We start from the raw sequence: 25,637 nt of genomic DNA, 5'->3' as shown, positions 1-25,637 counted from the left end.
ACAAATACAGTTATTAAGATTAAAGTCAATGATATCATTATTTTGATGTTTAAACTAAACGCATACCTTTCTTCAGTAAGCACATGAAAAAAGATCATTGGCTGCAATTGACATTGTCTCCAAACAAACAAATAAACAATCTCAAATGACTCCTATTAATACTTAATGAAGATTGCTTGTGAATTATAGATGGCCGTCTGCAATGTTAATGAAACGTACATGCCAGTTCTCTAATAAACAATCGTCAAGATTTTGTGTGACTGATATGGGGACATCATAAGGATGTAAAACTGTAAAACCTTTGATCTAACTTGTGGAGAAATGTTTAAAATGTCATAATCCTCTGGAAATCCTGACACAGATGCCCTAAAATAAATGGTACACAGGAGAACCCGAACAGAACCGTGTTAGGCCATAGAAACACAAGCGTGCCAGATACATCGTTGCTGCCAAACCTGCGTCTAATGCAAAAGAATCCGTTGTCGGGACACTGGACACGCTTAGAGCAGATTTGATAATACAGTACAGTGCATGTTGCGGCTCACCTGACAAACCGATCAAGATAAAGCAGCATGGATTTGAGAATGGGGAAACAATGAAACGGAGAGGAGAGGCATAATGGTGGGCTCAGCCAAGCTGTCAATCAAATGTTGATTGAATCTGATGATCTTCCAAGGAGACTGATGATGGATTTTAAGGTTTCTTATGCCAGGTGAGATGCATAAGTGTAGGAGAGCTGCATGAGAAAGACTGTGAGAGCGTGACTCAAAACAAATGACTTACTACAATTTGTATTTGGCATACCAAAAATGCAAAATATTACTAGTGCTGTCTATAGAAATAACACATTTAATGTTTTAAAATGTTAAATAAATGATTTGGCCATGGTCAGCCTGTATCAAGTCATTTCCCTTTCACAGAGATAATATTTTTTTTCAGAACCTGTGACTAAACCAACAAGAATTCTTTGGTTTATCCGAAACAGCTAGCTGGTTGACCAGAATGGACCAGAACAGTCGATATTTTAAAGAGTATTTTAAAGTATTTAGTGGTGTATTTTGCATGAGACAGTTTATCTCCTGTTGGAGTGAGAGTTTCTCTGCGGCTGCTGTGGGTTCCCTGGGAGATGTCCAGGAACAGCTCGACTCTGCGATGCAGGGGGCCTGGTAGTTGTGTGTGTGGAAGAGATGGGATGGGGGTCCTTATTCTGCTGACCCTGTGATTGGTGAAGAGAGCGACTTTTCTGCCCTTTCTGTCTGTGCTGCTGTGTTTCATTTAAGCCATTGTGGTCTTCATTCATTCCTAAGAAATGGGAAGTAGAGACATTTCAATGATTGTCTCATAATTTGACACAGAGAGCATTTGCTGTCCAAAAAACATAAATTTTGAAATATTATTGGAACGTTTTCTTTCATTTGTTTCTTTCGAGTAAAGCAGTGAGGTGTTCTCTTTGCTCTCACCCAAATCAGAGTCAACAGAGTTGCTGTGTATTCCTACTGCATTCCTCTCCTGCTCCAGTTCACTGGCGACCTTTAGGGCTGCGAGTTTGTTCTTTTTCTTGTTTTCTTCATTTAGCTGTAAATAAAAATGTCAGTCACGTGGAAAATGACTAGAAACAAACCATGCATAGTATAGTTCAATTGACAGAGCTATGGCAGCAACACCAAGGGGATGGGCTTGAATTTCAGGAAATGCAGGTAGGCCTACTGATAAAATGTAAGTAGTTTTGAATGCATAAATTTCAAACATTTAATTAAATTTTTGTCTCAGACCAATGTTTGTGCAACCACCTAGTGGGCAGTTTGTGGTTATGGCATCAAGCCCATAGCCTTGTTAGAGATTGAAACAAATACATTAGAAGACATCTGCATTTCTAAACTTACTACTTGAAGCTTCTTTTTCAGCTCCATGTTTACCCGTTTGTAGGTTTTAGAGGTGGACTGCAGATAATATAATGCAAGACTAAAATGATAGAGAAATATAGGCCTACCATTATATTCATGCATCGTTGTTTTAGTATAGAAATAGACCTCAAACAAACACTTACACCAAGAGCAGAAGGAAGGGCAAAACCAGTCCAGGGTTTGAGGCATAACTGAAAACTTTCCCGAACCAAGCTGGGAAGTCCGTCTCCAGAGTTTCTTGAATCACATCAAACATGCGGCTTTTACCACTACAGAAAGAGGGGAAAGTAAACACTTACACGTTTAAACTACATAAAGTGATGGATAATTTAAAAATATATTAAATACATTCAGGAAAAATCCCTGTTTGCGCTACTTTATTTTATTATATGCTTTAATCGATGTTTAATCTATACTTATATACATGTACTGGCTTGTTGCATTTCGTGCAATTGCAAATACAAATAAGGTTTGATTTCAAAGTGAATTCAAATTTACGTTGTACTCTGCTGCACTCTAGTGGTAAGAACGGGCATTAACGTGTTTTATAAAATAAATCATAACTTTTTATGTGACAAAAAAGGCATTTAAAAGGTATTTTCATCTTTGCATCATTGAAATACTAAATTCTTAACTCAGTTATTTTTTCTAGACTATTCTTCCTAATTCAAACAGTTCTCTGAACCTGAAGGGTCCGCAGTCAAACGATGGTGGAATAGAGACAATGGTGTATATAGCGGGCAGGGTAGAAAGGAATAGGATGACCAACAGCATGGCCATGTAAAAGTTATTGGACCCTGAAGCTTTGAAGACCCGCTCCTGTGGCACATTACAGCACATCACCGCCCAGCACTGCAGGTACATGGACACATGAAGCCGGAATAGATTTAATGCTGGAAGACATGGAGCATAAAATGCCCCCATCCTGATACACACACACACACACACACACACACACACACACACACACACACACAGGCACTTGTTGATATAAATATTTTACTTAATTTAAAATGAAAGAAAGGCCCATTATTATTATTTAGAAAACCTTTTACCAGATCATCCCCTGATTGAAGATCAGCCCCAGAACATTTCCACTGACATCAAACTCTGAATAGGATGGCTATTGAAGAAAGCACATATAAGTTAGAAATGAGTAGGGATTCAAACAAGTTGCTTCTGTAAGCATTGTGAATACTCACAAAGCCATACTCCAGATCCCAACACCAGCAGTTGTTCAGGAAACGGACCAGAACAGCACGGAAAAAATCTCCAATAAGCAGAGTGATGTAAGTTGTCATCGTATCAGAAACAATGAGACGAACAAACTCCTGCAGACAGAAAGAAGTTCAAGCCTTTATTCAATTAAATGCAATATAATTTCACACTTTCATATCATTCTGTATTTTTTTATTTTGTGGTCGATTTCCTAAAAAAATGAAACTGAAATAACCCCACTTCACCAGTACCTGTCCCACCATTGTCTCCCAGCAAGGTCCTCTGGGAACATCAGCAGGGTGCACTGTGATTGGAGGAGCAGTCGAGTTGTCTGGCACAGTCCCGTTGTACAGGTTAGCCTGCCAGATTGTCATATTCTTCTTTACAATGTCCTCCTCTGCCCTCTTCAAATGATACGAGAAAGGAAGGTTAGAATTAAAAGGATTAATGACCACGAGGGGATGCTGATTCATTTGGCACAGATTGTGCGGCCCAAAGGAAGACTTTGGCAAGAATAAGCTAGAATGATGGAGATTGTTCTACATGTAACTGCCTCAGAAAGACCGATTAATGGATTGTGATCGTTCTAGTCTCAAGTTAAATGACAGCTATACCTTTAGTTGGATTGCATCCATGAGAGCAATGATGAATGTGTAAAGGTTCCCCAAAAAGAGGGCGAAGATGCGCCCCAGCTGCCATTGAAGAGCAATACGTGGATGATAGTTCTCTAAAGTGCTGATAACATCGAATAACATTGGACAGAACATTCCCAAAAGAGACATGACCATGTTCACCTGAGGATATGCACACAAATACAGTATACATATATACATTTTTGTAAAATAGTAATATCTTTCTGAAGCAGGATTAAACAATAACCTATACCTCAAATTAAATTTGTAAAATGTTGTGAGGTTTAATTAAAGAACAAGATTTGCATTGTATATTTTACCACTTAATCTGTTACGTGAATCTAACCTCATTCCTCTCCCACCATCCATATTTCTCCAGTCCCTCAAGAGCAAACTTCTGTGACCTGCGCACCACAAAGTAGATCAAGTAGCCACTCCCTGCCAGACAGCAGAGCACCAGGAAGTTGGCCAGCACTCTAAGGAATCTTGTCAGGTGGATGTTGTCGTCTTTTCTGCTCTCTTGCTCCTCCACAATAGTCTCCTGTTAATGTCATGAATATATTATAATAGGTTATCACCAAGCCGTATTTTGATTGCTTTCCTTGATATTTGAGAATATGTAGCAATAAAATAAATTGTTTTTTTTACCAGAAGCAGACTGAGTTCCTTCGTAAGGATACACAGAATGGAACATACAACTAAGAATAGCAAGATTTAACAGGCTTTTCCCGCATTATTATTTTTCTGCTGTTTAGAAATAGTAATATCTATCCTACTTTGTCCTTTTTACCATATCACGACTAATGTGTTGTGTATGCAGTCATGTGTTAACATATTCTTTTTTGTTTACATTTTATGCAGATTTTATGCCTATCTTAACTGTTAAGTTTCTTTTTGTAGTACATTGCCCTCTGTTGTGTTAAAAACAACACAGTCTGTCCTTATTATTAAGACTACTAAAATTAATATTAGAGCTGTCTAAACTGAAAACTGCTTGCACTCTTATATCTTAAAATACACCCACGCCATTGCAAGTGAATAACTGGAATTGCTGAAAGAACATTTTTCTAAATATCTTCTTTTGTGTTCTGCAGAAGAAAGGAAGTCACACAGGTTTGAAATGGCAAGAGGGTGAGTATATGATGAGAGCATTTCCTTTTTGGGTGAACTATCACTTTGCAGGAAACCACCCACTAAAGATTAATGGAAATATATTAAAGGATTGATATTGATAATTAGTGGTTTAAGTTTATGAGACCGGGCCCTGTGGTGTCCTCATGAAGAAAACACACCTTAAAGCTAGTGGTGATGGAAGCAAACTTATTGTCTGCCATCTCAGGGTTTCCGATGAGGTAGTCCCAACTAGTAAACGCCTTCCAGCTGAAATTAAAGCTGGTGTCATCTCCTCCACCTTCTTCGTTGGCGTTGCGTGCCATACTGTTGGATACAAGTGAGAAAATGATCATTGGTGAGTCTATAGATTTATAAGTGGTCAACCAGAGGCAGTCAGTACTTCAGTCTTTTCAAGTATCTGTACTGTAAAATCTTTACTTCACTAAATTATAATGCATATATCATAATTTTACATCCATTTCATAAATGGATGTCATTTGTTTTACCTGTTAAAAAAATCTACATTTAAAATCTAGTACTTTCTAAGTATTCTTATTAAATGTTTGTATTGTATTTATGAAATGCAGTGGAGTAAAAAGTATGATATATGGTTTCACAATGCAGTCTTATGTAGTCTTTTCCAAACTAGAAACACTACAGATACTGACATTTTTTTTAAATAAAAATAAATACTTAAAAATAAATACTTCAATATTGTCCATCTCACCAATCAACACAAATGTTTATGATATTAACTTTAATAAACAAAACATGTCACCAGACAATAGGATATCATCACTCACGTCCTGATTACCACCATGTAGCTGTATGCCACTGTTCCCGCCCCTACCAGGAAGTATGAGAGGGGCATGCGGAATTTGAGCCACCCAATGGCCTGCTGATTGTTGTAGTAACCATAGAAGAGGACAGAGTACTTAGCATAACCCTTAAAAGAGATACATATACTTTTACTTAATAAACTCTGGTGGAAGATCAAGGAGATACTGTGTTTTGTAATAATTATAAAGTATATCAAAAATTTACTCCAAAGTCCCATAAGACTGCAAAATTCATAGCACTGGTCTCTTCCTCTCTGGGTACTGTTTTTCTGGGTAAAGTGCCATATGATTTCCCCATTAGAGCCTTGAAGGTGGAAAAGATGAAATATCAATGTTTCATTGTTTGTCGTACTGAGAGCATGATTGCGATATCAAAAACTGCTGATATATTATGTAACTAAAATCACTAAATATTATTTTAACATTTGCGAACATATTTCTCACCTCTGGTACCATCACCAGCCCAAACGTCAGTCCAAATAAAATCATGTTAATGCCATACATCCACCTCAGAAATATGAAGTAAGAAGCAACTGATGAGCCGAAATGGCCTGTAGAGACATTTAAAGGGAGTTTAAACTTCAACACCTTGATATAAGTGAAAAAAAAACATTCGGATGCAGAGAGGTCACACTTTCTATTTCCTTAATCTTCATCTCCCAAGGGATGCAGGCTGTCTTGAAGTTCTCAAAGTCACGCAGAAACTTCATCCATTTCTGAAAATTGGAGCAAAAAGCTCAAGCTGCATATATTCAGCTTTGTCAGTTTAATAATAATAATTACACTTGACTCCTCACCTTCATCATTACAACCTTGTAGGCATAGAGCTTCCTGCCTTTGCCCTTCCCCAGAGCACCTTCATATTTCTCCAAAAATTCTTGTGACTCCCTGAGACCAAGCAAAACTCATTGGCATTAAAAAAAACTGTTGTGAACTCTATACATACACTTTATGTTTGTTGGGTGTCTATGTAAACTTGACGTAGGAATGTGCTTTTGTGTATCTGCGCATTCTGCGTAAGGGCAAATTCCCTGTTGAGAAGAGGATCCGCTTGTTATACACATGCACACCAGCTTGTCATGCAGTATAAAGTTTGTGTTGATGTCAATTTGAATAATGCGTATATGTTGATGACAACTAAAAAAGCATTCAGATAGTGTTACATGTTATATTAAGTGTTTTGTGGTGGTCTACATGATCCTTTTTAGAATTGTGCACTTTGGGTTTTAGATAGATAGATGTCTGCCAATGTCTGTAGATTGCCATGTTAATCTATTATCAAGGCTATTTTACTCATAATGTCTGTAGATTACCATGTTAATCTATTATCAAGGCTATTTTACTCATAATGTCTGTAGATTACCATGTTAATCTATTATCAAGGCTATTTTACTCATAATGTCTGTAGATTACCATGTTTATCTATTATAAAGGCTATTTTACTCATAATGTCTGCAGGTTATCATATTAATCTATTCTCAAGTCTATTGTAGCCTACTGACGAATTTCCTAGGTCACTTTGTAGTTTATTGTATTGTTGAACACAAATGCTATAAAAGAAAAGCCTAGGTCTGTTTTTGCAAGGCACTTGAAGACCTGCTGACTGAATACTCCAGAGCTCTGTTCCATTTTGTTTATATTTTCCGACTGAACAGAAACTACCTCAGATGCACACAAGTGTGTGTGGTCGTATATAGCAAATTAAAGGCAAATAAACTTCTGATGACTCAACTCTCTGACGAGTTCGGTGGCGGTCAACAACATCCCAAACTGGCATTCAGTGGGGCAATCCCCAACACCAACATGTGTAAAAAAAGCAGCAATACATACCTGAGAATCACTAATTTATTCTTCATGGGCCAGGGCTTTCCTCTCAGGGTGGCCATTAGCTTTTTCTTTTCCTCCATAGCTTCTTTCAACTTTTCCAGCTCCTCTGGAGTCAAACTCAAAACTCCTACTGGGTTGTCATCCCTCAACTCTGAGTCAGATTCTAAATCAGATTTGGACTCAGACTCTGAGCTATAGGGGGAACACGAATGCATGAATGTACGTACAGGAGGAGTACATTTGTTACTTGTTTCCAGGTTTAAATCAAACAAAAACAAATTTTTATGCCTTTTTGACAGTTCTGTTTCCACAGATTGTTGGTGAGGTTTTGGTTTGTTAACATGATAACAGTAACTTACATAATCTTAGGCTTCTTTCTGTTCGTTGTATTTTCCTTTGTAGGTACATCATTACAATCCCTCGGTTTGTTTTTTCCATGATTTATATCCACTTCCACCACTTTATCGCTCTTCTTTTTGTTTTTCTTCCCACCTTGTTCGTTCTTGTCCTCGAGCTTTGATGTCTTGGTTCTTAGATTTTTTATGTTCTTCTTCTCTTTGCTACATTCTTCCTCAACCACCTCTTCATCAGCATTCTTTCTTTTCTGCCTTTTTCCACGCGGGACACTCTCTCTTCTTTCTCTTGCTGCTTTTTGGTGTTTATCATGTTTCCTCTCTCTTTTATCTGAGTTTTTCGTCACTGCTGATCTCTTCTCTGAAGCTGTTCTTCTGCTGATCTTACCGTTTCTCTCTCTCCTTCTTTTGCCCTCCTGCTTCATCTGCTGTTCCTTTTCTCCCTCAGAATGATCCTCCACTCCCACATAGTACAGGTGGAATTCATTGTCATTATCTGTAATATAAACCATGTACATAAATACAAACATTTTATGTATGGCCACTTAAAAATGAAGAAAATTACAAGAAATCGATCATACAAAAGCCAACAATATTAATAGTGCTGCAATCCCATAGATAGAAAGATAGACAGACAACCTTCTTACCTTCATCCACCTCAATGCTAACTGCAAGGCCACACAAAAGAAAAGCAAAAGTTAGAAATGATACAAGGGTCAAGAAGATATAGTCTGTTCTGAACGGTCAGGCTTAAAGGGTTACCAGCAGCGGTTTAGTGTCTGATGTATGGTTTGTGACCACAGTGTAACCAGACTGGTAACTGCTGACCGGGTCATTACATGCTTAGTTGTGTTGTACAATAGACACAATAGTGTCTTTTGTCATTAGTGTCAGTGCAAACTGTCGCGTAAGGGTCAAAGTGCAAAAAATAAAGATCAACCGTGCACATACACACTCAAAGTTCACATTTTCTGCCTAACCACCTTGGTATTTAACAGCTGAATGGCTAGTTAAATGCAATTTCCTAAAAACATTTTAGCTATATAACCCCTCATACACTTTTAATAACAATTAAAATATTTTAAAAAATTATTATTCCAATTCCAATTCCTAACAATATTAAATGATGAGAAGTTGATTTCTCGATTGCACTCGACATGATGCAGAAGGTATGATAAGCACATCCAAGTAAACTTGGATAGCAAAAGTTAATGGCACACATATTAGGCATCATATTTACCATCATTTTCAGAGGTGATAAGTTTCTGCCGTGGCATCTTCCTCCAGAGTGCTCTTCGCTCTGAGGATGTGTGTGACCTTGCATGTGTCCATGCATGCATGTCTGTGCATATGCAAATGATGCGGCAGTGAACCCTGCCCTGGCTGAACAGAGAGGGTGATGACTACTGTGCATGAAGAGTTCACTCTTTACTATCATTCAGCGACCTTGTCCAGGAACAATAACTCACCGAAACTCTAGAGCCTATCAATTTCACTCCTTTTAATTATTCATTGGAGTTATGAGTCTTTTTTTATTTTAAAAAGAAGTTGGGTCACGCTGCACCAAGCCATAATAGAAGAATGATGGTCTAATGACTGACTGTAAAGAGAGAATGTGGAATTAGTTCCGCAGGGTAACCGGGTTTAATATGAGCTGCACTTTTACTTTCTGTGCAAATGCAAATCTAGATCATGGCTCAATGAACAGCAAAAAGATGTTAAAGGAATGACATTCACATAGTAAAATGCATTTTAAGCAGGGTTTAGTAAAAATTCACAATACCTGGGAAATGTTTATTTATTTGTTTTTTGAAAAACTTTTTTTGCTGGGCCTCCCTTTTCACAGGGTCCAAGAAGTATGGAACAATTTAACAGAGAGGTCCACAGTGGTCCTTCCTTCTCGCCGAAGGGCTTATAACACTGCTCTCTATATATTTACATCTAAATGAAATAATATTGATATTATTCAATACCACATCTATAACATTCAACAAAGATTAAAACCAGAAAACATCTTCAGAAATATTAAAGGGATGATAAAAATACATTAACATAATATAAATTACTAAGACCTGAGGAGTGGTTTAACCTACTTGTTGAGGCTTTGGGTTACTAATGAAAAATGAAAGGCTGATTATAGTTTATGCATTAAATGATTTGCATTGCTAAATTTGACCACCTGATGTCACTAAATAATAAGTTTTTAAGCTGTCCTGTTAAAATGGTGTCCCATAACCACAACTGTCCTCCCCTACGATCAAATTAATGTCTCCAGACTTCTGCACTCTTGGCGTTATAATGTAAAAAAAAGGTTATCACAAATAGTAATATGTTAGTTTACTAATATACTACAAATAATATATGAATAACAAGACTTTTGGGGAATAATGTGATACCCCCACTTACTGTCTTTGCACTTGACCACTTTCATGATGTATTTCCTGTTTTTGCCCCAAGTGTTCAAGTGGGCATGAAGATCCCAAGTTAGCATGTAGTATTTATAACCTGTAGGGACACACTTAGCAAGTGCAAACATGTGGTGTTTCTAATTATTTTATAAAAATACGTTTTACAAAATACATAACTTTGAAGTTTTTAACAATGAAATGTGCAACACTTCGTTTTACTACAAAATTATATGTAATATATAATTATATAGTGAAGTCAACTAAGTTATAGCGCTTTAATTGTGTTGTATCAAAGAAGCTGTACCCAAAAAAGCAAAAACAAAAGAAAACCACTTGTTAGCCAAAATAGAATAAATAAAGATACAACCTTAAAAAGTAGTTGTATAGAGAATGTGAAGCTGACTAAAATTCAGGAAACATCTAAAACACAGTGACCCTCACTCATACCATTATAAAGCCCTGAAACACCACGAGATGAGAAAAGAAATGAATCCTCTCTGCCAGCTGGCCCAGGGCTTCAGTCCTGATGTTTCAGTCCTATCATTTACTGATGCTCTCAACCACAACAATACTGACATAATCAGACTAAACCAAATTACAACATAAATGAAACACAATTACATCACTCGTTGGAAAACTCAAACACACAACTAAAATGCAATGTTATCTGACCCTATGGAAAGAATACAGTATGGCAGACTATCTGTACACAGTGATTGCCCGGTATAAGAGCCACGTTAACAAGATACTCAGTGGACATAAAACAAACATGGCTGCCACGGGACCAGAGACTATGTGTATATTCTATATAAACTATACTCTATTTCTGTTTTTATATATTTACATATATTATATCATATATTAACTACTTTAAGTTGCACTTCATACATCACACTTTATTTTATTACTATCCTTCTTTTCGTTTGTAAACATACTTGCACTATTTGTACATATTCTATTTGCCCTGCAAATGCTTTGGCAATACTAATGTATATTTTGTCATGCCAATAAAGCACACTTAAATTGAAAAATTGAATTGAGAGAGAGCTTCCACAGGCGTGAGAGTCTATCTATGTACATCCACTAGGGTGTGCTCGCACCGCACAGAGCAGGACTTTTTTGCTGGACTAAATTTAGTTGAATCGTTCGGGAAATCAGTCTTCAGATCCCACCTAACTTACTGGCACATCTTTGATCAGCAAAATGAGAGTGAGAATCTCCAGATTTTCAACAGTTTTTTTTCTGGTGGTAAAGTAAATGTAACATCTTCGATGCTTTCATCACAACCACCCTCAGTTCATGGTATAAGCCGAAGACAGGACAATATGCTGAATTCCATTACACTGAAGAATCCTATAGTCATGATATTTAATACACTATTGGCGGATGAAAAATATATTTATAGAAGGGCTGGTGCCCTATTACTTTCACGTTTTCAATCAGGCTGTGTACTCATACAGCCCATGCTAATTCTTCTATCCGATGTGTTTATTTTTTGCTCATGGCGGTGATAAAACACATGTGACAGGGACCTTTTAGAACTGGGCCTGTGATTTCATAGTTCACGTTTGTCCACACCATGTTTGTGATAAAGGGCTTCAAAAAATATCTTCACACTCCGTAGCATTCAGATTGAGTAAGACAGACTTTTTAATTGTATAATATTTTAAAGGAAACACACCAGGATGGGATTCACAGTATTATTATTATTGACTAACACCATCAATTTGATGATATCGTAATAAAAAAATAACACAAACATACAAAGTTCATAAAGATGTATATTCTGCTTAAAATACTGGCCATGCTTGATATTTTTGAGCAAGTCAACTAAATCAGAAAGAATAGAGTCCTAAAGTAGAGGAAGTGTAACGAAAGTGAAAGCATACTTGGAACAACAGGGTCAGGAAGGAGCTGTCAAAATAAAATAGGAGAACTGATGGGTTAATAAAAGCAAGTCACAAGGGTAATGTTGAGCAAAGTACTTTGATTAACAAATGACTGTGTTGGGCAGTCTAACCAGTTTCACTTATGTTGATAGTGGAAACACCTCAAGAAGAATGAATGGGTTTTATGATGTTTGAGTATACAGTAGGTGTATATATTAAAGTTTATCGCTGCCTTAAATAAAGACCAAGTGTTTGCTTTATACTATTAGTGAGAATGTTGTAGGGTAGTCTGTTTATAGCAATCTGATGGTCGGTGTTATGAGTCAACACTTTACAACAAGCAAACCAATGTCACCAGCAGCTGTTACAACTCATCTTTACAACACAGTTGGCAACACAGGGAACACTAAGGAAAAAGAGCAGGAAAACAAAGGAAAAGGAGCAGGGTATTACAAACACTAAAAGATAAAAATGTGTGTTTTCAAAATAAAACCTCTGCAAACGGTTCACAGATATCTACTGGTAGCCTGTCTTGTAAGAGGTTTTGGTACAGTATAAGCATCAAATGGAAGGAAAAATCAATGAATACCCTCATTCACATATGTCTTAACTCTATGGACTTTAAATCAATGTCTACCATATAATCTCAGAAATCATGATCCATTTACCACAGAAATACTTATCGGATGTATAAACGTAGCTAAATTAAAAATTACATTGTTTATGCATAATATAGTTGCAATGAAGAGCCACAGAAAAATGCAAACAAGACAGCATTTATGACTATATATTGCGACAAGAAATGTTTGCTTCGTTCTCTCATGTGTGTCGTGGACAAGGAACTCAATTTAGGCAACAAAACACCAAAATGCAGTGTTGGGGGAAATGGCTTAATCTAAAGCACAACATGTTTTGCCTTTAAACTACTTTTTTTCAATGCAAAACATGCTATATTAAGCCAGTCCCTTGCACAGCATGTTTGCACACACAACACGTGCAAGCACACACATACACAAATTGAACTCAAGCTGGTTCAGACATGTTTATTTTCCTCAAATTTCCAATTTTATGTCTACACTTCAACTTTAACACTCTTTTCTTAAAAGCAGATGACTTCGCCTTGCTTGAGTGCAAAGGGAGCCCGAGTTTCTTCAGTATTGGTATCTCTTGGCTACCTGTTGGTTTTAGAATTGAGTTTAAGTTACTGTCTTTAAGTCTTTAAACGTATTTGCACCAATGCATCTCTCTGATTTAATTATTCTGCATAACCCCGTGAGAGCACTTAGATCTGCTGACCAATTACTCTTGGTTGTACCTCGAACAAGGTTAAAAAGCAGGGGTGACCGGGCCTTTGCTGTTGCAGCTCCAAAACTTTGGAACACTTTACCTCTATATATCAGGCAGGCCCAATCACTTACTGTTTTTAAATCCAGTCGCAAAACGTACTTTTATGCCGTGGCTTTTAACTCAGTATGAGAACAGTTTTTTGTACTTTATTAACGTTTATGTCTGTACGTTATATGTTATCTTATTTTATTTTCACCATGCTTGTACAGCACTTTGGAAAACAATTGCTGATTTATAAATGTGCTTTATAAATAAAATTAGATTTGATTTTGATTAGAGTTGGGTTAGACTAGCGAAAGTAATCCGTTTCGCCACACAAAGCTCATTGGTTATTACAGTTCACGTAAGGGGCTTTCTGCGTGACATGAAGCTATGTGCAAGGTTATATTTAAGGTTCAAAAACGCTGTATTTTCCACATACCATGCATGTTTGTATCTCGTCTTTGCCCAGGCTCTCTGAAAAGCACAGATCTTTTACAAAACTCATTGCTCTGAAAAGCGAGGTGTGCTATGGGCAGTTAACCAGTGCGTAGTGATTGGTCGAATACTGCAAGTGTGTGACGGACATGTAATGCCTCTTACCATGTTTGGCACATCAGGTTCCAAAGCACCAGCAGATGACATGGCAGCCCAAATTATCACTGACTGTGGAAACTTTACACTGGACTTCAAGCAACATGGATTCTGTGCCTCTCCACTCTTCCTCCAGACCCTGGGACCTTGATTTCCAAATGAAATGCAAAATTTACTTTCATCTGGAAAAAGAGGAAAAGAGGACCACTGTGTTTTTTGAAGTCCACAGTCAATGCAGCCATCTACCTGCACATTCTAGAGTTCATGCTTCCTTCTGCTGACTAGCTTTATGGAGATGCTGACAATGACCAGGTGTTGCTGTGCTTGATTGGCCAGCAAACTTGCCTGACCTGAACCCCATAGATTCTCTATAGGGTATTGTCAAGAGGTAGATGAGATACACCAGACCCAACAATGCAGATGACCTGAAGGCCGCTATCAAAGCAACCTGGGCTTCCATTACACCTGAGCAGTGCCACAGGCTGATTGCCTCCATGCCACGCCGCATTGATTAATTAATTAAGAAATAAAGGCTTGAAATATCTCACTCTATGTGTAATGAATCTATATAATATATGCGTTTCGCTTTCTGAAATGAGTGACAAAAAAGTGAAAAAAAGTTAGTGACAGGTTTTTTTACCTGTAGATTAGATTAGATTAGATTCAACTTTATTGTCATTACACATATACAAGTACAGTGTAACGAAATGTAGTTTAGGTCTAACCAGAAGTGCAGTTAGCAAGTGCAGGATATACAGTTAGAATAAATACAGAATACAATAGTGAGAATATAATACAGTGGGCATGGACTATAAAAATATTTTGCAGTAGGTGTGTTCTATGAAAATATGACAGTAGGTATATACTATGAACAATATATACAGATGACTATATACAATGAACATTAATGTACAGGTGGATATGAACAGATAATAGTTTAGACTAAAATAGTGCAAGTGACTTAGGTATGCATAAATTATTGACATTGGCTATTAAAGTTGCAGTGCAATAGGTGAGTTAATGCAGTTGTTGAAGTTGATGCAGTTATTCAAGTTACGGTGCAGTATATGAGTTAATGCAGTTATTAAAGTTACGGTGCAGTATATGAGTTAATGCAGTTATTAAAGTTACGGTGCAGTATATGAGTTAATGCAGTTAATAGGTTGCGGTCCAGAAGATGAGTTAATGCAATGCAGTTAATAAGGTTACAGAGCAGTAGATTAGTTAATGCAGTTACTGAAGTTACAGTGGAATTGATGAGTATAGTGGGGGTGTGGTTACCCAAGACGCTACAGGCAGGTCTGGGTGAGCATAGGCTTTAATATAGAATGCTCCAACAATTTTATGTGTATCGTGACGTGTATGTGAGAGAATCGGCGTCTGAAATTAGAAGAAATTATGTCCCTTCCCTTTTTGATCTGTTTGTTGTATGTTGGGCCTGCATGGGAGGGCTAAAGATGCCGGTCAGACAGTCAGTATAGTTGAACCTCTTTTTTGTTGCTGATGTCATGTGGTAAAGAGTTGTTGTTGAGAGGAGGAGAGGAGCTTAAAGTTTTTGATTAAAGATTACAAGTGCAAATTAATGAAAAATAATAATGGTCTGCGCTGATAATTTGTTTATAATAATCACTGTCTGCAACACTGTGTAAACAAACTCAAGGAAGCTGTGTCTGAATTTGCTCACTCGTTCACTCATTCCCTATTCCCTATATAGTGAATGCTATATATAGTCCACTATAAGGGGAAGAAGTGAGTGAGTGAACGTTTTTCAGACACTGACGTGATATAACCTGTGTCTGACCGCAATACTGTTAACTTGCCTTTTAAAGTAAATTTGTACCTTATTTGTCACGTTTTTTATTCGTTTTTAATAAAGAGAACAAAAAAACTGTTTGCCACGTATATTTACATTTCATAAAATTATTTAATAGATTTCAAATAAAGCACCACTGTCTATAACATTCATTTAATCTGTTTATTCTCAAGAAGTAGAAAATAAGTGTTAAGGATAAGGATAGAACCTATGTATCTCTAGATTCATTGCTCGCCTGTAACGGCTTGAATTTTTCAAAACTTTAGTTAAATAAAAGTATGTAATTCACAAAAACGGTCCATTTTAGTGCTTTAATATTATATATGATGTTGTTTTAAATTGCTATGGTTAATTTAATATACTGTTGAGCTGCTTTAATCTACATAAACGTGTCACATTCTCTAAAAAGATTTTTCTGGTTCCATATTTGCATTAATGAATAGAAAGTCAGAAATGTCTTTGCTGTGTCCTGCTGCAGTCACCACGCAACATGAGCAGCAGGTGACGTAATTAGGAAATCCTCTTTGAGGCTAGGGAGTCTCATTTCAGTTCGGTTCTTGGACTTTTGAGGCTGAGTGCTTTGAAGAAAAAGTCCTGGTTTTTAAGTCTGCGACCTTAGAAGGTTGCAGACCCAGAATTGGAACCCACCTTAGCCACCGTAATGGAATTCTGTTTGAAATATAAACAGAGGACGCCTTTGTGATAACTAATAGAATACTTTAAAAATAATAGTAATTTCTAGATAGAAATGCAATGAAAATTTGTGAAAAGAGAAAATATAACTTTATTTACACAAAATTTGCCGCCATTTCTTTTATAATTTAACCCTGCTTGACCAATCAGATTCCCCACATGAGCGCACACATAAGCTGTGTCTCGTTTCGTGAGGCTGCATCCTTGTGTCCTCCAGAGGTATCATCCTCTAAAGGATGCGGTATATGGATTCTCAAACTTAGAATCAAACAAGACGTAGTACATACTGGCAGAAAAGGAAACAGGAAGTACCACATTGCTATGACAACACTTTGCACTCGCACTCCTTTGAAATTAATTGAAAATGATTTCTATGTGATTTTAAGAGGTAAAAGGTTTGCAGCGAAGGACACATCTATGCTGCCTTCAAAAACCGACCTGATGGAGGTATCTCAGGAGACAGGAAGTAAAGCAAATATTCCTGTTTCAATTGAATTGTACTGTTTCCTTTTCTGCCAGTATGTCCGAAGAAGGACGTCTTGCTTAATTCTAAATTGAAAATCCACCGGATACCGTATCCTTTAGAGGATTATACCTCTGGAGGACACAAGGACGCAGACTTACAAAACGAGACACAGCTAATGAGTCCGAAATGTCCGTTCGACATTTCCGCACGTTTAAAAATAAACACGACCTCACGTTGTGTTAATTACATATACACACTGCCTCCTATAGTTTCGTCTAATAATCAAATTCGGGATGGGCTTCGATTTTCGGCGTTTTTCTCATCCGTAGTAAGCATTTTGAGAGGCTTTTTGATCATTCAGAGACACCGTACAAACGAATGGCAAATACGAAAAAGCGCATACAAAAATGTCGGACTGTATGTGCAAAGACCGTAACGTCTTGTACACGAAATAATGCCCAGGGGGTTATATCGTCTATACACGTAACGTCTAAATAAATATTTGCCAAAACGGCCTTCCATAGGAAACTTGCATCAATAAGGTATGGTGTCGTCATCAGTGTAGGTAGAAAACATTCAAGACTGTGTCCCCTTAGACCACCACCCCGTTATTTTATTTGGGTTTTATGTCATATCAAAATGTCTCGATGATAATTTAAGTTTAAACTGGACAGTTATGTCGTGAATGTAATGTAATATACTAAGAGATATTCTTATCTGTACCATGTTACTGTATTTGCATAGATTATGTGTATTATGTGTGAAGCAACAATAAAAAGACCACTACCCCGCCCCCGAGAGTCGAATGGCCAATCAAGACCTGCCGCCTGCAGTGACGCACCTAGCCACTCCCCTTTACTAAAGAAGGAAACAAACAGTGAAAGAAGAGAGCTCGGGAAAGGACGGGAAAGAATTCACTTATTTACCTCAATGACACGGTCGTCGATCGGAAGACCAATTCCTATTTAAAGAGTCACTGCTCCTTAAACTACATCAATCGACCGACACTCTCAAAAAGTCCTCAAGGTAAGCGTTTCAAGGTGGTGAAAAGGTTCTAATTTCATCCGAGCGATAATCTCGAGAGGTTTGTCGTTGTGATCGCCGAAGGACTGATTGACCCCGAAAAAAGGAACGATTAATCGTTACAGATTCAGGACGTGACATCGTGTTTGACCGCTCGCCTGGAACTCTAGCGTGAGGGATATTCCTAGTATCGAGTGTTTTTTGTTGGACGGGTTGGTCCCTAAAAAAACAAAGTGACCCAAGTTGAGTTGTCAGCAGCACCGTAATGAACATCACAAGCCCCGGAACGTGACTCGGCTGGGCTCGACAGGAAGACACGAACGAAAGCCCCCTCTCTTTCTCTTTCATTTTTTAATCGATCTAAAGTCGCTAACTTGATGATATTTTCGCTTTTTATTTAATCCATACGTGGCTTTTTCAACCAAACGGATTACCTTCACTGTGTTGCTGGTTGTTTATTGTTCGACCGTCGTCGGGTAAATTCAAGGAAATGTCGATTTGTTCTCGCGTTTTTCGTGGCGTGGCTGGCAAGTTACTCGGACAGACGGCTTGCTCATCCAGTTAGCTTTTTGTTTCGGGTTCGTTCAAAGGATAGCCCTGTCTGTCTGGGGAGGAAATCCTATGCCAAAAGGACAAAGAGGGAAGATTAAACAAAGCCAACGCTGGTATTATGTTCTGTCGTCGCGACGTTTGCGTTTGGTTTGGACGTGTCATGATATTTTGCGATCCTTGACTTTTACCGACGGTTAATGATTATTCTGTACCTATAAACTGTTTCGTTTGTCTGTGGCATACAGTCTCGCCAGACCTTGTATGCTATCTTCCTAGACAGCAGCAGTTTTGGGCATCGTGCCCCAGAATGCTATTAAGGTTTACTTGTTTCAAAAACACAGCCACTTTTAACACCCTGTACACGTATGCTGTTATATAACCTGCTGTACTATGTTAAATACTGGAAAAAGTCGTATTTCACTGCTGTTATCCGCCAGCATCGAGTAGCCCATCAGTGCCGTAATTATTGATCCGTGGTGTCTGTCAGCTGGTGCGTCTGCCTTCACGCGCATGAGTGAACACATGAAATGCCAAACACCATCCTGACAGCTTTCTGTACTTCTGTTTTCATGCCGGTAAGCTTCCTGTAACGTGTCACCTTTATATCCTCAATCGCATGTCACGTTTTCACCCCCATTCGTTTTGTGAGTCACGGCTAGGTGGGAGATCTTGCGACGTGTTGCTTTTCATATAGCCTTGCGTTCGTTTCATTCGTACCATATAGTCAAGGGACATCCAGACAGACGAGTAAAAGTGAGTTCAATTCGGGTTAAATGCTCCATTTAACCAGGGATCTCCAACGCCTGGTGAGCTGCCGACCTGCAGACTTCCGCTTCAGCACACCTGTCTGTAATTATCAAGCAACCCCCAATACCTTGTTGAGGTGGTTCAGGTGCGTTTGGAACTGAAATCTTCTGGATCGTAGCTCATCGGGAGCAGGGTTGGAGAACCCTGGAATGACCCTCGGTCAGTCAATTGACACCACTGTAATCACACTGTCCTGATGAGGCTGTCTTTTATTTTGCCCGATTTAAAAACAAGGCCTTATAATTATAGGGGTGGTTGGAGACCCTGGGCAAGTTTAAAACCCTGAGCTGTGCATGTGCGCCACATGAATGCTGTCATTGTTAACAAGACCACTATTGTTTTGTTTCTCTGTGATATATTAGCAATGGCCCAAGAGACGAACCAGAGCCCCGTGCTGTGTACCACTGGCTGTGGTTTCTATGGCAACCCTAGGAATAATGGCATGTGCTCCTTGTGTTATAAAGAGCACCTGAACAGACAGCAGAGCAGTGATCGTAGTCCCATGAGCCCCCTGGGTAAGTCAAACTGAAACATTACGTTTTTTGTCTTATCTACTGTATAGGACTCGCTGTGGTTACAGGCTATTCAAATAACATCATTCATTGCAGCTCAAAGAGACTTTGATATTATAGTGGCTACAGCAATAACAAACGTCTCAGAATTGTTTTCGCAATAAATATACCTTTAACGTAGTGGTAGATCTTGCCTGAAGTTGTGATTACAAAGTGCACTTGTTCGGCAGGCAGGCCTGTTTTGTTTCACTTTTGTATACTGAAGCATCGCTGCACCTGTGCACCATTTGTGATTGTTTCTTTTTGTTGTGTTGGACCAGCTGGCAGCCCCTCAGCAGAGGCATCTGCTATACAGAGACTCGAAGCCAGTATAAACAAAGCAGAACCCTCACCTACACCCAGCACAGGTGCCATGAGAGAGTGAGTACCTTACATGTGACTTTATAATAAGAATGGGGGCTTTTTGCAGGTGTTTAATGTAAATTAGGAACGTGTTTCAAGAAAGACCAATGTGGGACTAAAACTCTACCGGTGTGTTTTTTGGCAGATGTATTCCTTCAGCTTCCTTACCAGTAACACAACAGATGACAGAAATGAGTATTTCTAGAGAGGACAAGATCTTGTCTCCTAACGCCGAGGCTGACGGACCAGGTAATTCTAAGTCATAATCGATAAAGTACATTTCAAGATATACATATCATCAGGGGTGTGATGAGACACTTATCCCACGAGACATGAGACGGAGTTCACGAGAGTGTCAATCCTCCTTCCTCCGCTTACTGAACCCTCATAGCCTTCAGAGAAACAGTTAAAACTACATCAATCATGTTTTATGTTAACATTGCACATATGTAAGAGACAGATGATCAGTTTTTGAAAAGGTTTGCCTGTGAATGTATTCAAAATAACATAATTGCGCTCCCAAAGTACTGCTGGCAGCGCAAACCGCCGTAAACACTAGTGCTTAATATGCGAGGCACTGCAGAGACTTACGTGAAGATTGAAACTAGGGTTGTAACAATACACTAATTTGCCGATTCAATACTATCCCGATACTTGTGTGCCAATTCAATGTATATTGCGATAATTGAGTATTGAGAGTCGATATTACAATTATTGCGATTTTTGTTTGCTTATTAAAGACTGGGAAAATACTTGATCATACCCTTGAAGAGACTGTATATTATGAGTTATATTAACAAAAACAATGCATCACATCTTTATGGACTTTTATTTCAAGAGCATACACATACACAGTGAATATTTTAAAGTGCCTTGAACCATGAATCTTTCAAGGACCAAAATCCTGAACTTTCCCATGAATATTCCCAAAATATATTTGTGTGCCATAAAATGAGTGAAAACATACTCTCTAAAAAAAATTGCTGTTAACCTGCTCCAATAAATAACAATAATTAAAAAAGCTCATGAGTGTTGCCATAATATGCTATCAGTCTATGGCAGAGTTAGCTTACCGTGTTAGTCATGTCTACAGCTGCTTTTCCCGGTTAAGTGTAAAATCCAAAGTGTTTCCACACTTGGGATTTGAAACGTGAAGGTGACAAACTAATTTTCGAACTTTGATCCGTTGACTTGGCCATGATTTTTGCGTCCTCCCGCCAGCTTAAAAAGGATACGACAACATCTTATATCTATGCTTTACGCTCTCTGTTGGAATAAAAGTGGTAACTCCTCCACCCCATAGGAAAAGTAAAATAAATTGATTCTGAGATAAACCAATCGATTTTAAAATCGTTTTAAAAAGAATTGCGATAGTTAGGTGAATCCATTTTTTCTAACACCCCAGTTGAAACCCATACGTCTAGTTCGTGTTTACATGGAGAAACGGTGGGAAAGAAGCGCAGCGGGATGGAAAATGTGAATGGCCAGGCCGGTCACATTAGCTCACAGCAGCACGCACATATTTTGTGCAGTTATTAGCGTATTCTGTACAGTAATGAAAACAGGTCGCACCACAACAAAATGTGCACTCACACAACTGCTCCCAAATATATTTTGAGGTTGCACCGGTTAAATTTAGGGAGCATATGCAACTAATCACACCCCTACATATTATGCCCCTTATTTGTCATTTTAAATGGAAACCTTTTGAAAAGCCAGATGAAGTTTTTATTATGATGAGCCAGTGTATTTTTATGTGCCAAGTGTTTAAATATACCTTCAGCATTCTTTAGGGGATCGATCTTACTCATTCTTTACATTCTTTGTCGGTAAAATCCCAAGAACAAACAGAGTTTTCTTAAGGCCCCCTACAGCTTTAATTTGCCTTTTTTAAAGATAATAGCTCGTAAGTTAATGCAGTGTTAAGAACTTGAGTGCTTGAGCCCTGTTAAATTGATACTTTACTTATTTGGCTGTTGTAAATGTTTGTCCTTATTTTCATCTCTTTTTTTTCCCTACAGTTATATCACAGCCCACCTCCTCCTATTCCCCTGTTCCTCAGTGCAGCGATGAGGGCAAGAGCCCAGACTCCTCGAAACCTAAGAAAAATAGATGCTTTATCTGCCGTAAGAGATTAGGCCTAACAGGTTAGACACATTCAGATTTAAATTGGATGCATTTGTGTGTTTGGGATTGCGAGGACGGGATTTATCTTCTGTGTTGTTTTACAGGATTTGACTGTCGATGTGGAAATCTGTTTTGTGGAATTCACCGGTACTCGGACAAGCACAACTGCACATATGATTACAGGGCAGAAGCTGCTACTAAAATTCGTAAGGAGAATCCAGTAGTGGTGGCCGATAAAATCCAGAGAATTTAAGATTTTTGCTCTTTCATCTGGCAATGTGAACAGAATACTGGTGGATTAAACGTTTCCATGACATGGAAAAACGAACTTGTTTTTCTCTCACCTTACGAAGAAAATGAGAACTGTACCGTCTGAGGCTCATGCATGAACGATCTTACAGATATTGCTTTTGTAATGGGTATTCATTTTTCTTCTTTACGTTTTTATTTCTCTCCGCTGTGGTGTTTTTATGTAAGTTATCCATATATATTCTTTCATTTCCTGAAGCGTAGATTTAGTTTGTTTTTGTTTTGCCTGTTCCCACCCTCACACAATGGGAGGGACTGATGTTCAGTGTCAAATTGTGGCAGATTCTGAAGAAGCCTTGTGTACGTAGTTTCAGCTTGAACTTTCAAGAGGTGTGTCAAAGCTCGGCGTAACTTATCTGATGTGTGCTGCATGTGTTGGTATTTCAGTACAGTTTGTTCTAAAAATATCAGTTGGTGTACCCAAAGGCGAGGTTAGAATGAGGGACTGCTCGATCATTATTGCCATTCATTTAGCATTTGTTTAAAATGTGAACTTTTCTACTGTGATGTCACACCCTTTTTATTCATGAAATGTCATCAAGTCCTCTAATCCCACGTTGTCAAAAGTACATTTTAGGGTTTCGATGATGGTTGCTCAATGTCATCAGTACGGAGAGGTTTGGGAGTTTTTATTATATCATGTGGAGACATTTTAATTTGACTATGAGATGGCAAAGTCTGTTTTTGTGCGAGTGCTTTTGTGTGAAGGGAAATATGTACGAGTCTTTCCTGTTTGTGAGATGAGCTAACCATCCACAGTACATTTGAAACACCGCAATAGTATAAGTAGTATGTCAGATTTGAGTCTGAAGCTTTTTTGTTTTGAAATGCACCCGTCTGTCGTATGTCTGCACATGCAAGTGAGTTTGGGTGCATGTATTGTATATAATGTCTTTTACAAGGGAGTGAGTTTTTCTTGAGAGATGTATCTGTTGAGAGTATGTTCCTGGTTTCAGCCATTAGTTTTATGCAAATTTGTATGAAAAATCACCTTTACTATGTCCATATTTATGTATTGCATTTAATCCTTTTACTTGGCATTAAAGAATATAGTATTGTAAATAAAAATATACAGAGAAAATATACAGATGTAAACGCCATCTGTGTGTCACATAATTGTTTATAATCAAGTGTAATTTAGAGAGTATATGCTGTCAAATTTAACATGAGATCTGTAAGTTTCATTGCAGGTGGTACCAAAATGATTTTTCAGATGTTGCATGTTTTTGTGCACATGTCCCAGCTGCTGACCCATACAAAGACATCATGTCTTTGTGGGGAGCTGCCCTAACCTCTAGCTTTCCTGTTATATCAAAGATATATCCCTGCCTGACTCAGTAACAGCTGTGGGAGACGCGTGCGTGTATGTTCCCCCCAAGGAGTGAAAACAGGTGCTAAAGTCAGGGTTGTCATTGGGAGGGGACTGGAAACATTGTCCCATGCTCTGTGATGAGGGGGCCCGCTAAGTTCCTCTACAGTATAGGTTACTCATCTGGCCTGGGGACAAAGGGGCCTAGTCATAAAACACTGTCTCAGGCACTGTGAATTTCACGGCCCTGTTTGTATTGCCTCAGTTTGACCCCATCACACTTTGTTATTTAAAGAAGCAAACAAGAAATAACTGGATGACATGCCCTTTCCTCTTCATGTTTTCAGCACATTTTTGGTGTTTCTGTAAAGAAAATGTTTCAGTAACATTGTTTGGCACTGCCCAGTCATTCTGTTTTATCATACTATTGAGTAGTCAGCATCTATGGCTCTCTCTAACTCTGTATGTGTACAGAGGGGGGTGGGCGTCAAGCCGGTCTCGGGCAGTGACATCACAATGACGGGTGGTGACATATGCTGAGGGCAGATGACTACACCACACTGTGTAGACTTAGCCGACAGGGGGAGGGGTTAACTGTGGGTAAAAAGAGGTTATATCAGGGAGTTCTGAGTGTAGAGGCATTGTTAAACAAAGGGAGGTGAGATTATCGAAAGACATGGCAATGACACGGCGTACAACTTTGATACAAAAGCACATGATGCAAGCCAGTGTGACCTGTGGCTGAAACGCAGCTGGTGGCAGATTTAAAAAGAGAACGGAGGAATTGTTCAGCTGATGGGTTCTCGCAAATGTTACGCATGTACTTTCACGTTACTCCTTGTTGTGCAAGTCAGAGACTGTAAATTGGTTTCTCGTTTGAGTTGAGGAGAAGAGGACATGGATCACAACAGAAAATATGTTTTATTGAGAATGATTAAGTATTTACTATTAAGAAACAAAAGTATACTTATGTGTTTATATTGTATATTAACGATTGTTCTATGATGTCTTTTTTCAGTTACTACAGTATTGAGTGTAGTATACTTGCATTTAAACATTTATGTAATCTAAATGCTAAAGTATGCTTGAAAAATAACCAAAAAGAAGCAACTCATTAGATTGCTATTCTTTGGTCAAGAATAGAAAAATGTCATAGTGAAGTGTTTAATTTGTGATGCTTCTTGATAATTCACTTAAATGTTTTTTGTGATGTGACAACTCAATTATTCCGTTTTTCAAAGGGGGTCTTAAACTGTTTAGAGAATGTGTAAAATGTTTACACCACAACAGGACATTTCTGTTACCGCTTAAAATTTAATGTGATCAGAGCATTAACCTTTATTTATTTAACAGACACCTTTTAATCACAAGCCTTTCAAAGTGGACAGTTTTCATCCCTTATAAGGAATATTAATAATACTACAGCTTCTACAAGCAATTTTTATTACGTAGACGAATAATAATTCAAAGCAACGCAACTAATGGGAATGTAGAGGATGGTGATGGTAGACTGAACTAGAT

General features: G+C 38.2%; 2 protein-coding genes across 4 annotated transcripts; one reads left to right on the top strand and one right to left on the bottom strand.

Moving 5' to 3' along the window:
- Positions 1–376: 376 nt before the first annotated feature.
- Positions 377–9,169, bottom strand: tmc1 (transmembrane channel-like 1). Its single transcript, XM_079475854.1, has 19 exons — positions 9,127–9,169; positions 7,893–8,382; positions 7,537–7,725; positions 6,504–6,594; positions 6,341–6,422; positions 6,151–6,257; positions 5,912–6,010; positions 5,671–5,813; positions 5,047–5,191; positions 4,101–4,295; positions 3,737–3,916; positions 3,374–3,526; positions 3,107–3,235; positions 2,960–3,027; positions 2,590–2,829; positions 2,048–2,173; positions 1,884–1,962; positions 1,461–1,575; positions 377–1,302 (listed from the first exon to the last, which is right to left on the bottom strand). The coding sequence occupies exons 1-19, from the start codon at positions 9,161–9,163 to the stop codon at positions 1,073–1,075; spliced, it is 2,898 nt and encodes a 965-aa protein (XP_079331980.1). The 5' UTR covers positions 9,164–9,169; the 3' UTR covers positions 377–1,072.
- Positions 9,170–17,875: 8,706 nt separating this feature from the next.
- Positions 17,876–25,330, top strand: zfand5a (zinc finger, AN1-type domain 5a). Of its 3 annotated transcripts, none has more exons than XM_079451297.1 (6): positions 17,876–18,101; positions 19,820–19,972; positions 20,290–20,389; positions 20,517–20,620; positions 22,393–22,518; positions 22,603–25,330. In XM_079451297.1, exons 2-6 carry the CDS (start codon positions 19,822–19,824, stop codon positions 22,749–22,751), a joined length of 630 nt encoding a protein of 209 aa, XP_079307423.1. In that variant the 5' UTR covers positions 17,876–18,101; positions 19,820–19,821; the 3' UTR covers positions 22,752–25,330. The 3 variants fall into 3 exon arrangements, with proteins under 3 accessions (XP_079307423.1, XP_079307424.1, XP_079307422.1); XM_079451298.1 differs by lacking the exon at positions 17,876–18,101 and adding an exon at positions 18,311–19,225 and having other exon boundaries at positions 22,603–24,023; XM_079451296.1 differs by lacking the exon at positions 17,876–18,101 and adding an exon at positions 19,449–19,616 and having other exon boundaries at positions 22,603–23,906.
- Positions 25,331–25,637: the final 307 nt, after the last annotated feature.

Source organism: Barbatula barbatula, assembly GCF_947034865.1.
Source record: "Barbatula barbatula genome assembly, chromosome: 2".
NCBI lineage: Eukaryota > Metazoa > Chordata > Actinopteri > Cypriniformes > Nemacheilidae > Barbatula > Barbatula barbatula.
Note: the sequence above shows the minus strand (reverse complement) of the source record. Positions and strands in the feature narration are given on the sequence as shown.